Source organism: Artibeus jamaicensis, unplaced genomic scaffold (assembly GCF_021234435.1).
Source record: "Artibeus jamaicensis isolate MK-2021 breed Jamaican fruit bat unplaced genomic scaffold, CSHL_Jam_final contig_384, whole genome shotgun sequence".
Taxonomy (NCBI): Eukaryota; Metazoa; Chordata; class Mammalia; order Chiroptera; family Phyllostomidae; genus Artibeus; species Artibeus jamaicensis.
The window spans coordinates 8,997,570-9,011,534 of record NW_026521810.1 but is presented as its reverse complement, the minus strand read 5'-3'; the positions used below and the strand labels follow the sequence as shown (position 1 = coordinate 9,011,534).

General features: G+C 38.8%; 1 protein-coding gene across 2 annotated transcripts; it reads right to left on the bottom strand.

Moving 5' to 3' along the window:
* Positions 1-2,318: 2,318 nt before the first annotated feature.
* Positions 2,319-13,909, bottom strand: MRPL30 (mitochondrial ribosomal protein L30). 2 transcript variants are annotated; one of them, XM_037126683.2, is made up of 6 exons: positions 13,822-13,907; positions 9,638-9,777; positions 8,192-8,272; positions 2,949-3,095; positions 2,632-2,705; positions 2,319-2,554 (listed from the first exon to the last, which is right to left on the bottom strand). In XM_037126683.2, the coding sequence occupies exons 2-6, from the start codon at positions 9,686-9,688 to the stop codon at positions 2,422-2,424; spliced, it is 486 nt and encodes a 161-aa protein (XP_036982578.2). In that variant the 5' UTR covers positions 9,689-9,777; positions 13,822-13,907; the 3' UTR covers positions 2,319-2,421. The 2 variants fall into 2 exon arrangements, with proteins under 2 accessions (XP_036982578.2, XP_036982579.2); XM_037126684.2 differs by lacking the exon at positions 8,192-8,272 and having other exon boundaries at positions 13,822-13,909.
* Positions 13,910-13,965: the final 56 nt, after the last annotated feature.

Below are 13,965 nucleotides of genomic sequence, written 5' to 3'. Positions count from 1 at the left end.
TACAAATAGGGGTCAAAGAGGGGCAATAGCGGTCCCCTCTACTGCTTCACAGGCTGGGGCCTCTGCGGTCTGTCTCGCTCCTTCACTGGTTTATCTGAATGTGTGACCTCGGTCTGCCTGTTGCCGTGCACCCTCACTGGGTCCGCTTGTTGCTACCCACACCTGGGATCTGCCCATGGCTGCCTGCACACCTGAGTGGGGGGATCTTTCCTGCTCTACCGCTCCGCTGCTGGCTTTGCCCCTCTTACCTGTCTGGCTGAATGTTTCGTTGTTGTCAGATTCTGTATAGTTCAATTTTCAGTGTTTTGGCTGCGTTTTTGTTACTAAAACTTTGTCGTCTTTAAACTTGGTTGTGTGAGAAGGCAGTGTTTCCACCTACGCCTCCATCTTGGTGGAAGTCCTGAGATGATGATGTGAGACAAAGGAATGCCAATCTGGGGAATCCCCCAGGGTCCAGATTGAGGATGGAGAGGCAGACTTTAAGGAAGCCCCAATGATCTCTGCTCCCAGTAGTCACAACTTTGGGTAATTCCCCTCTTTCCTGAGTAAGGGGAGCACCTGAGATTTGATTCTAAACAAAGGAATGCAACAATGGTAATAGAATGTACATGACTGCATTCACACGATCACCTAAGGGTGTAGCACACATCTTGCTGTCTTCCTATGCTGGTTTTGACTAAGCAACTTGCCATGAATCTTTATAGTCATAGGAAATGAATTCTCCACCAATCTGAGAGGCCTTAGAAGCCAACCCTTTCCCAGTTAAGGCTCTACAAGAACCTGGCTTAGGCTGACACCTTTTCTGCAGCCTTGTGAGACCTTGGGCAGACTGCCCAGCTAAGCCCAGAAATGGTCAGATAATAAGCATGTGTTGTTTTAAGCAGCTAAGTTTCTGGTAATCTGTTACACAGCAACAGAAATCCAATGCACTAGCCTATGGCCATATCTTCCCTATAGACTTTTCTTCAAATCTAGATAATTTTATTTCTAAATATTCAGCCTAACATTTAGATCTTTTCTCCAACTGTGGGACTACTGAGGTTAAAAATACTTTCACAAACTTTATTATAATCTTCGGGTAAAAATATGTTCTTTCCTGTTTTAAATATTAATATTTCCACAGTAAAAGGAATGGCAATAAATTAGCAGGGGCCAGCTTTCATGTACACAATTGTCTTAACCAAGAGCAGCAAGGACATTCTTTGTTTGGCATACAGGTCCCCCTTCAGTTAGACTGAGCTCTTTGTAGTTAGCGTCCTTTTTGGGCCTTACATGTACTGAATATTCAATAATTATTGAACTGAAACTGTAACTGTCTTTATTAATTAAGAATATCTGCTCTAGCCCTGGCCAGATGGCTCAGTTGGTTGGACCACTGTCCCATACACCAAATGGTTGTGGGTTTGAGCCGCAGTTGGGGTTCATATAGGAGACAACCAATTGATATATCTCTCTCTTTCCCCTCTACCGCCCCTCTTCCTCTTGCTCTCAAATCAATAAGCATATCCTTTGGTGAGGATAAAGTGAAAAAAACAAAACAAAACAAGACTATCAGTTCTGGATTTATTTCATGCAGTACTTCTCCTTGGTGCCCCAAAACCTAAGACCTAAGAGAGGATGGATAATAGGATCACAAACAATGAATATGCCAATATTATTGTTGCTTGAGACAAATTTTACAAGAAAGAAAAGAAAACAAAGGGGAACTAGAATTTGAATTCTTCACCATCATCAACAGAATTTCCCAGTACTGCACCTCTCTGGAGATTCTTATTTTTCCCCACCCTTCCAGGTATCTAAAATAGAAAAAAAGGAAATAAAATAATTCCATCTAAAAGATTTCTCCCTTCTTTCTTTCTTTTCTTTTTTTTTTAAAGAGCAATCTCAGCTGTTGGTAGAGGTTACTTAGGATTTCAAAGAACATTAGTAAACTTTAGGCCAAATAGATTAATAATTAGGAAATAGATACTGTTTTTGTCTGATCTAGCTGCATCCAAGGTTTAATGACTTTGGCTGAAACTCTGTTCTCTGGCAGAACAGGCTGTAAGCTCCTGAAGGGCAACTCTAGAGTTCTCTAATACCTAACAAAATGCTCACTCAAAAGGCCACTCATAGAATTTGTTGAATTCAGTTAAACGAGACAAATTTTTTTCCCCCAAGTTAATGATGATTGCTAAGGTGACATATGAACCTAGATGTTCAAACAATGCCACTCTCACCCAGGTTGTAGTGACACTATCGGGGCAAAGGGGAGATTACTAAACTGAATAACAGCACTACAACCTTCAAGCCTATAGTAAGAAAGAATCACACCATACTTAGTAAAAACAACTAGCATTTAAAATATATTTTAACAATAGCACTTTCTCAACATCGTTAAATAAAATGATTTGCATGTTTTAATCTGAAACAGCTCTGGCATTAGGACTTAGTTGCTTCCTGGTCCAGGGGGCTTAGACGCCACTGCAGCACTAACTCTCCAGTGCTCTTGAGGCAGGTGTGCGCCATGTCCTCCTCTTTTGGAAGTCCTTGTGGCAACCTCAGGGGCCTGATTCTGTGGCAAAGAAAAGGATTTTAGAATTATACTAGGTAGTGACTTTTAAAAAGTCTCTGAAGTAACAAACAACAAACCTTATCAAATGTTTAACTACTTTCAATTTTGCATTCACTGAAGGGATGTTTTTGTGAACTTGAGGAGTATGAGCCTACAAGCAAAAGGAAACAGCGTTAGAGATCAATTTCAAAAACACGGATGGTCCCATGTTTCAGTAAAATGTTAAGGTTAAGGCTCATTCTGCCAAAATCAAACTTTCAAGTGCATTCCACTAAATAGTACATTTAAAAACAAAAACAAACAAACAAAAATTAAATGTATACTTTAAACTAAAAAAAAGTCAAATTTAAAGCAAATTTAAACAAAGCTAAAGATGACTAAGATAGTTGCATACTTTTTCTAATCCAAGCATTTTTATTGTGTCTTTTTCCCAATATGGACGTCTTTTTATACTTTTTATTCTGGTAACAATATGCAGTTTATGAGGGTGCTGTGGATCCCCACCATACTTTTTATGATCTTCAGGTGAAGGCTGAAACACCTAGAAAGGAAGAATCAGTGGTAAATTTTCAATTTATATAATTTTTATGTACCTCCTTTTCCCCCTGAAAACACCCCCAAATAACTACATAATGATGTCACCCTGATCTTTCTATAATCCTCAACCTCAAATTGAACATTTCTACTAGTCTAATTACTTAGATAAATGCACTCTAAGAATTTCATACTCTTAAGAAAAATATCACACAGGCAAAGGTTTTGGTTTTTTTTTGAAGGGCAAGGCAGGAGCAACCAGATGACTCTAAAGAACTTAGATGGGCTTTGTGGGAATTTCTTCCTTTCCTGTTCCCTGGCCATCCTGGTGGCTGCTTTTGGTTGGGGCCATTATGTACCTAAGGCAGGGAGATGGTGGTCATGAAAAAGACAAAAAAGTACTTCTGGCCAAGATGGAGGCGCAGGTGGAAACAGTGTGCCTCCTCGCACAATCAAGTTTAAAGACAACAAAGTTTTAGTAACAAAAACGCAGCCAAAAACAGAAAATCGAACAGTACAGAAGTCCAACAACAACGAACCATTCATCCAGATTGGTAAGAGGCACAGAGTCAGCGGTGGAGTGGGGTCAGGCAGGAAAGATCAGCTGACCGACCCAGGAGTTCAGGAGCTCAGGTGGCAGTTGGAGGATCCCTGGTGTGGGGTGGCAACAGGAGGACCCAGTGAGGGCACAAGGTGGCTAGCTGACCGCGGTCACACATTGGCACGCAGATAAACCAAGCGAAGAAGCCAGCAGTGAAACAGACCGCTCAGGCCAGGGCCCCAGCAAAGGCAATTGAGCATGAAAGCACCAATTGGAAAGACTTTCAGGGTCAAGGTGCCAGGAGAAGCTTCCAGGCTCACAGAGAGTTCGTTGGAGAGACCCACAGGGTCCTGGAGGGTGCACAAACCCACACACCTGGGAACCAGCACCAGAAGGGCCCAATTTGCTTGTGGGAAGCAGCATAAGGGATAGAAATCTGAGAGCAGAACAAACGCCATTGCCCCTCTCTGACCCCACCTCCACATACAGCATCACAACCTAGCGACTGGGTCGCCCCACCCTGGTGAACACCTAAGGCTCTGCGCCCCTCATACATAATAGGTGCGACCTGACCAAAACATTATGGCTCAAGCAGAAAAAGAACTAAAAGCCCCAGAGCCAATAAATCTAAGCTACCAAGAGATAGCTAAACTTTCAGATGCACAGTTCAAAACACTCGTGATTAGGATGCTCACAGAATTGGTTGATTTTAGTCACAAATTAGAGGAACACATAAAGGCTAAACTAACTGAAATGAAGGGAAATGCACAGGAAACCAATAGTGATGGAAAGGAAGCTGAGACTCAAATCAAGGGAGTGGACCAGAAGGAAGAAAAAAATGATCAAACAGAAAAGGATGAAGAAACAAGAATTCAAAAAAAAAAAGGAGGAGACGCTAAGGAACCTCCAGGACATCTTTAAACACTCCAACTTCCGAGTTATAGGGGTACCAGAAGGGGAAGAGGAACAGCCACCAGTGGAAAACTTATTTGAACAAATAATAAAGGAGAACTTCCCCAATCTGGCAAAGGCAATGGACTTCCAGGAAATCCAGGAAGCTCAGAGAGTCCCAAAGAAGTTGGACCCAAGAAGAAACACACCAAGGCACATCATCATTACATTAGCCAAGATTAAAATGAACGAGAGAATCCTAGAAGCAGCAAGAGATAAGGGGACAGTCACATACGAAGGAGCTCCCATCAGACTGTTGACGGATTTCTCCAAAGAGACCTTACAGGCAAGAAGGGGCTGGAAAGAAGTATTCCAAGTCATGAAATCCAAAGACCTACATCCAAGATTGCTCTATCCAGCAAAGCTTTCATTTAGAATGCAAGGGCAGATAAAGTGCTTCTTAGGTAAGTTCAAGTTCAAGGAGTTCATCATCACCAAGCCCTTATTATATGAAATGTTAAAGGGACTTATCAAGGAAAAGAAGATAAAAAATATGATCAGTGAAAGGACAGCAAACTCACAGTTATTAAGAACCACACCTAAAACAAAAGCAAACTAAGAGGACAGCTAGATCAGGAGTGAACCATAGAAATGGAGATCATATGCAGGATTAGCAACAGGGGAGTGGAAGGAGGAGAAGGGGGGAGAAGGTACAGAGAATAAGTAGCATAGACGGTAGGTAGAAAATAGATAGGGGGGGGGGCAAGAATAGCATGGGAAATATAGAATCTAAAGAACTTGTGACACATGGACATAAACTAAAGGGGGGATGGTGGGGGAGGGGGTGTGGAGGGGAATGAAGAGGGGGACTAGGACCATCGTAATGGCATAATCAATGAAATATGTTGGAAAAAAAAGAATACAAAAAAGTCACTAGAGTAGATCAACTCTAGGTTCCAACTTGTTATCAGAAGTGGAAAGTACATGCTGGGGTACAAGCAGACTCCGAAGATAATCATACCAGTCAAAGCAAAACTGGTCATTGTCGCGAACAACTGTGCTGCCTTGAGGAAATCAGAAACAGAATACTGTGCCATGTTGGCCAAGTCAGCCACTACAGTGGCATCACTACAGTGGCAATAATATTGAATTGGGGACAGCATGGGGAAAATACTACAGAGTATAGTGATTCGAATATCATTAGAAGAATACCAGAACAGACTAGTGAAAATTACATTGTGGAAATTTTTTCTTTAATAAAACTGGCTTGGTTTAAAAACAAACAAAAAATATAAAAATAAAAATAAAGAGCTTGGATGCTAGGAGAATGTATTAGCACTATATGAACTGTTCAGATGGAGGAACAAACAGGTAGTCTAAAATGACAGTAAAACATAAACATTATTTTTAAAAATGTACAAAGTACTATGAGAATACAGACAAAGGACTGCCTATGAGGGATTAGAAACAGCTCCACAGAGCTGACATTTGAACTAATTCTCTAAGAATCAAAAAGGTTCTAGGAAGCTGAAGCTATCCCACAGAAAAACTTCCTAAGTATATGAAATTTCCATTAAGTACATAAAAAACTTAAAGTACATCCACTTCCTCAATAGACTAAATAAATTATGATGCATACATTCTAAATAAAACTAATAATAAAACTGAAAAAATATGATGTAACTAAACAAATTATAATGTATCCTACTGGACACAATGCTGACATTAAAACAAGTAAGGTTCACTATCTTGCAGGTACTAACATTAAGATGGTCATAATACATTATTGAGAAAAACCACCAAAACCTCCCTACAAGAACAAAAAACCCAATCTTTCCACACCACTAGGTATAGTAGGGTCTTGCATTCGTTTCATCTGTACCATATATAATATGATATATATTATCTAATTCTAAGAATTATATACAGGGTCCAGCAGAAGTAAGGCCTGCTTGAGTATGGTTGGTAGGATAACATGAGTGTAATAATTTGTAGTTTTAATTTGAACATTTCACCTAAAATGTCATATGGTAGGCTTGAGCGTGAGATTGTTATGTTACAGAATCACATGCTTATGATTCTATAATAAAAGAGGGGTGTTACTTGTACGAGACCCGACTATGTGTGTGTATGCTTATATATGTGTAACAGTTGCAAAGACATGTTTCTGTTGCTCTTTCTCCCTCCCTTCCCCTCTCTCTAAAAAAAAAATTATTATCTCAGAGATAATTTTTAAGAGAGGAAGAGAAATAGCAATGTGTGGTTCCCTGTTCCATGCCCCCTACTGGGAACCTGGCCCACAACCCAGGCATGTGTCTTGACTGGGAATTGAACTAGCGACCATTTGGTTCACAGGCCGGTGCTCAATCCACTGAGACACACCAACCAGGGCTAAATAAAGAAAATCTTTTAAAAAAAATGTAGCTTTCATTACTTCCAGAACCTGTTTTGTTTCCTAATACTCCAGACACTTCTTCAATGGAAAACAATTTAATATTTGTAAATTCATGTTTTTCCTGAGTTCTTCTAGACAGAGATTTTCTAGTTAACTTGTGATTTATCGTTCTTTGGATTAAAATACAGTTAACTAAAAAAAAGAAGAAAAGAAAAAGAAAAGAGCTATCAAGTCATGGCAAGACATCAAGGCTCCTTAACTTCTTATTGCTAAGTGAATAAAGTCAGGCAGAAAGGGTTACATATTATATTACTGGTCTTATATGACATTCTAGAACAGGTAAAACTACAGACAGTAAAATGATCAGTGGTTACCAGGCATTGGGGGATGAGAAGGAGGGATGAAGAGGCAAAGCACAGAGAATTTTTAGGGCAGTGAAACTATTCTATATGATTTATAATGGTGGATACAGGACACTATGTATTTGTCAAAACCCAGAGCATACAACCCAAAGAGTGAACCCTGATGTCAGTTATAAACTTGTTAATAATAATGTGCCAATATTGGTTCATCAATTTAATAAATGTCTACTAATGTAAGACATTGATAGGATAACTGTTTACCTGGGGGAGGGACTATATGGAAATTCTCTGTACTTTCTGTTCTATTTTTCTATAAACCTAAAACTGCTCTAGGAAATAAAGTGTACTTATTTAAAAAAAACAATGCAAAACAAAAATCAATGGGGAGCCTAGCCACTGTTCTTTAAAAAAAAAGATACATACACATAAACCTAACAGAGGAAACTCAAAGATCCAAAGTGGCAACAGTCAATATAGAAAAGGTAGTGGGCAGCACTTGGCCTGCAGGGCAGCATAGTTTGCCAACCCCTGCTCTAGACAATTCACCTTCAATAATACAATGTAAAACAAAAGTCAAAATGTGAAGAGCCACAAACACAGAGCTTGGGAGCAGGAGGAAGACTATTTTCTCTGGACAATGGTGATATGAAAACACAAAATATTAAGGGGAGAAAACCACATATAGTAATACACAGATTCTAAGATGATTAAAACCCACTACTTGGAAGGCAAGTGACACATTTATTTTTAATAATCATATACATACATATATCCTTCTACATTCTAAACTCTGCACTACTACCTACATCCACGAATGATTTAACATAAAAAATTTCAATATTACAAACATAAGAACCTTTAAAAATAACATACTTAAAAATAGTAACATTAAAAAAGACAACCCTTGTTCTTACTTTATCTGGAATTCTTGACTTGGTAAATTTATGACGAATCCAATCTGTACAAACAAGAGACTCCGCACCTTTTGTCAAAGTCTAAAATATGATATAAAACATTAGTTTACTAGAAGTCTGTCTCATGCAGAAATCCATATTCACCAATTTCGAGGTGACAAGAAGTCTGTTTTCACCTAAACATGTTTTTACATGTTTATCTCAGCCCCCAACATGAATCTTACCACTAATATATAAAACAAAAGCACATAATTATAGACTTCTACACCAGGCATTGGCAATATTTTTTTTGTACAGGACTATATAGTAAATATTTCTAGGTTGGAGCTATATGGTCTCCATTGTCAAGTTTCAACTCTGCCACTATAGGGCAAAAAGAGCCTATGCAACATATAAACAAAGGAGTGTGGCTGTGTTGCAATAAAACTTTATTTACAAAAAAGGTAGTGGGCAGCATTTGGCCTGCAGGGCGGCATAGTTTGCCAACCCCTGCTCTAGACAATTCACCTTCAACAATACAATGTAAAACAAAAGTCAAAATCAGTGTCCAGTTTTCTTTCTAGTCCCAACAATCCCATCATTCCTAGTTCCTATCTCTTGTTCCCTTCCCACAATCCTCTAGGCTTGTTTCTCTCAGTCTGCAAAAGAGAAAGGAGTCAGGGCCAATCCTTCATACCAGGAAACTCTCCTTTGGACAGGCAATAATCATTCCCATCATGCCCTCCCTATACTGCAGAGATGGCATGAACAAAGAAGAGAAGGAGGAAGGGATGGGGAAGACAGAGGAAAAACACAGGTTTGTACATGCCACCAACACTGGGCTTCTGTGCCTACCAGCTGTGAGAAATGAACACCCTTTCACAGGGTCAGTTTCGTCAGCCATAAAAAGGAAATAATGCTGACCACTTGAGATTAATCTGAGGTCAAGATAATAGCACCTAACATTACTACTATCTACAGCAGAAGGTCTGTATCTAGACTGTGGCCCTCACAAATAGGTTAGGCTGCACCACCACAGTTTTCAAAAGAAAGACTTGAAGGAATGATATGACAGTATAAACATTAAATGGTCTCTGGGAGATTGTTTTTCTTCTTTCTGCTTTTCTATAGTTTTCTAATTTTCTAAGATTAAATGTACTCTTTTAATAATTGAAGGGGAAAAAAATCCCTAAACCTTTAAAAAGATTGAGTCAAACCAAGGGGAATCACTGCTGGCCATTTTTTTAGTAGCTTGTTCTCCAGGAAAAGATCTTTAGTGATTCCAAATGTTTAGAGATAATAGCAGATAAGCCATAAATAAGTAAAATTAACCCTCAACATTAAAAATAAATTAACATATAAATTAGTTAAGTTTTACTTGCTCATATGTGGTGTTCATTAAAAAAGAGAAAGAGAAATTTTAAAGAAACAGAAAAGAAAAGATTACTCTTGAAAAGAAACACTTACATGTAGTTTTCCTGGGGGCCTCTGAACTATTGAGCGCAAAATCCCAGCCATGAGTGCAGTGACTGTCCTCTGCAGAGGCCCAAGAAGTAGAAAACAGGCCTGTGGGTCAAATCTGTCTTGGAAATGAACAGATCTCCCCTCTGTTTAAAAAACGAAGCAAGTTAGTTGTAAACTTGATTGGAATTTAAGAGTTAAATCTTGGTTATTTTAATACAATAAGGGAAAGAATTAAGGTATAGTAAATATTGTATTCAGAGTTCAGCAAAACCATGGGTGGTAATTATATATTAACCACATGCCATTTTCACCAAATGCGTTAGAGCCTCTGTTGCTTAAACAAAAATGGAGCAATGCGGGTTACTATCATTTAAGAAATCTTCAATAATGAGGGGGAAAGAATGCTTTGTCACAGAATCAAAAAAATTAAAGAGCTGAAGACTAAAGAAATCCTTACTCCTATTATTAGAACTGATAACCCTCTTACTTTATGTAGGAGGAAAATGAATTCCAGAAAGTTCAATCACTCACACAAGGGCACCCAGCTATCCAGGCAGTATATCATCTGGAACTCAATTCCATTAATTGAGTGCATTTTTACTAAATCATAACCCCTTTCTGTAAAAAAGTAAAGCGTAGCTCTATTTTTTGCTTATTTGTATTTTGCAAACTACTCTTAACAAACACACATTGCTTCCATGACTTAAAAAAGTCATGTTTATTTAGACACATAACGATTATAGCCTACTACACCTACATATTCTGAGCAGAAAGATAAGGTGCATGACTTCAGACCTCAAACATTACAGCATAAGTTTCTAGTTCAAATCAGCCACCGTTTGCTTAGCTGGTTGTTATGTATATTTGTACTGAGGCTTCCTTAGAAGAGATGCTTAGTTCTCTGGCCCTTCTAATCAAATAGGTAATGCAAAATTATTTTCTCTACCATAGGTCTGCCTCTCAAGTTAAGCATTACTAACCCAATTCATTTAGCTTCACACTTAGTTAAATTTTTCCCTTATCACTTAGAATTCAACAAAAGCCTCCTAATTGGCCTACCTGCTTCCATTCCAACTTCCATAAGGTCTTTTCTCCATAGCAGCAATCATCTCATTAAGCCCTAAATCATATCATTTCAACTCCTCAGCTCAAAACCTTCCAAAGAGCCAGGTTTGTCACTGTTGGAGGAGGTTACACATAAGGTAAGGCTAGAATGACCTCTATGGTCCGGGATTAGACCTGATAGGAATGGCACCCTAGTAAAATTGACCACACCCAGTGACCACATCTTAGTTTCTAATAGAATTCTCTAATGAAAGGTACCAGGGTTCCTTGGAGAAACAGTTGAGCAACAGGCTGCAGCAGAGGATATATAAAGGTGAATATAAAGGATATATATATAGGATATATAAAGGGAACACCTTGTAGTGTTAGAAAGGTACACCCAAAAAATAAAAATGAGACGGGGATGCCAAAGGGACATAGGAGCAGACTGAAAGAGCTCCCAACGGCTAAAGCTGGAATAATATGAACAATAAAATAAGCAACAAAGTACCAGCTTATAATCCAAACTATAAAATAACCATGAGTACATACTGATATAACTAAGTGAATAAATGAAATTAATGAGAAGAAACAAATCTCCCTTTACAGAAGAATTCCAAGTAGTTTATGTAGATATTCCCCCTACAAAGAGGTTGAGCAAAACCACTCACCTCTGAAGTGTGGGCTGTGCTCAATGACCTGCTCCCAGAGGACAATTTAGCAAGGGGAGAAACTAACACTACACTAGAGAAACCTGACAAACACAATGGCCAGCCAGGTGATAAAGATTAACATCAATTGTGATAAAGGTCAAGTTACTAGCCTGTACCCTTGATATGACAGAAAGAGAATGACACTTCACCTCTGTGGTCTTCTTCCCAAAACCCTGTAACACCCCTCTTAAGAGACAAACATCAAACTCTAATTGAGGGACATTGTACAAAATACCTGACTGCCTCAGAATTGTCAAGGCCATGATAAACAGAAAAGTCTGAGAAGCTGTCATAGTCAGGAGCCTAAGAAGGCATGATAACTAAATGTAGTAATGTAGTATCTTGGATGGGATTCTGGAACAGTAAAAGGACATCAGGTAAAAACTAAGAAAATCTGAAAAAAGTATGAACTTTTGTTAATAATGTATCAACCAATATTGGTTCATCAATGATACTAATGAAAGATGTTACTAAAAGGGGAGACTGGATGTGGAGTATACAGGATCTGTGCTGTCTTCACAAGTTTCTAAAATCTAAAACTATTCTAAAATTAAACTTATGTATTAAAAACTGGAAAACCTCCAATGCCTGTCCATTTTAATCAGAGTGATAACCAGTCCTTATCCCCTACTCTTTTGACTTAACGACCAATTAATTACTCTCTTGCTCAATTGTTAAACATATTGGTCCCCTTGCTGGTTCTGGTACTTGCCAGCTAGGCACACTCCCTGGTACTGGATGTTCCCGCTCCTGATATTCACATGGTTAATTCCCTTACTTCCTTCAATTTTTGGCTCAAACCTCATCTTTTTAATAAGGTCTACTCTGATGCCATTATTTAATATTTTGACCCATGATACAGTCGTCAGCACTCCCAGCCCCTCTTCTATTTCATTTTATTTCCACAGCACTTATCTTCTTATATACTTTAACTGAGTTTGTTGTTTATTGTTGATCTTGACCCAATAATGGTAGTTCCACTAGAACAAAGATTTTTAAAGTTTGTTTTGTTTTTGGTCTGTTTTGTCTATTCACACGTATTCCAAACATCTACCTTTTAAAGCAGCACCTGCCATGTAGTAGATGCTCAATTAATTTTTGCTGTTGAACAGATTTCATTTATTGGAATGAAATTTCAGTTACAGACTTCGGAGGGTGTAACAGTCAAAAGTTATGTTTTAGTAAAGGTTATTCTTAATAATTAGGCATATAATTCTTGGACCTTGAAACAATTATATTATCTCCTCCTGTACAATAACTTTTTAAATAAAAAGTGTTTTCCTTTTATTTTAATTCAATTTATTGGGATGACACTGGTTAACAAAATTATACAGCTGTACAATTCCACAACACATCCTCTGTACACTGTATTGTTTGTCGCCTCAAGTAATAACTTTTGCACTAATGTAAAAATAGGAAAATACACACATCATATGAAAAGTATAACCTTTATTCCCATTTTTAAAAATGTCTGTGAATGTGGGTGTGTACACAGAAAAACTGGAAGGCTATCAGAAAAAACCTTAACATCACCCCCCCAACCCCACTGGGGGGGGAGGGGCAGGCTCCCAGGGCAAATTTTCCCCTTTCCTCCTGTAAAGTCCCATAGTATTTTTTGTTGTTGTTGTCCTTTTCACAATGACCATGCATGCAATTGTTCTTAAAAAAAACAACTATTTTCTTTCCTAAAGAGACATCTATATTATGATAAAGAGGGAGACGGGCATTAATAAAAATGAAAAATACAAAATCCTTTTTCCGATAAACCGAAATCTCTGAAGGCAAGAAATACCTCTTTTTTCAACTCCTAACGCCTTACAAGAACTAGAGAGGCTAAGTGTCTTTTGGCAAAAATACGCAGCAAAGCAGTTTTGGGTCGGTGGCGGCCAAAAACATGGTTGCAAAAAATCATAGCTTTCGGTAAAATGCCAAATATTTTAACTGCTAACTTCGGAAGGTGCACCTTCTACAATGCAGCGACTTAAAAAATAAAGCAACTTTTAAAATCTTCATTAACAACTAATTAAATTATGCTAATGCCCAAAGAATAAAGCAGAGGCATAGAAATAAAGCAGAATAAAACAGAGGCATAGAAAAGGCTAAACCAAAGTTTAGTTTCCTTTCCTGGGCTGTCCAGCCTAGGCGGCTCGGCCCCTGAACTTTGAGCAACCAGACTCAACAAGCCGTGTGTCCCGGAATCCCTCCAACTGGGAAACGGAATCAGGTCGGCCAGTGGCTTTCTGGAAGCCAAAGGGAGAGTGCCGGACATAGGCCCATTTAGCTTACTGTGACCAGCAAACGCAAAAGGGAAAATCAACGCGCATCTACATGTGGCTCCCAGATACGTAAGTACTCCTGGCAAGACTGCAGCACTTTCGGCCATGTATTCTCCACTCACTAGCGGACGCTAAATATTAAGTCCGAACTTACCCGCAGACAGGAAGCTGAACAAAGAAGAGACCCTGAAGTGCTACACTCAGACGTTGCCGTCACAGTACTCGCAAAGCGTGGCACTTTGGTTCCGGCGGAGTCCCTCCCACTCAAGGGCCAAGAGATAATTAAACAGACTTGCTG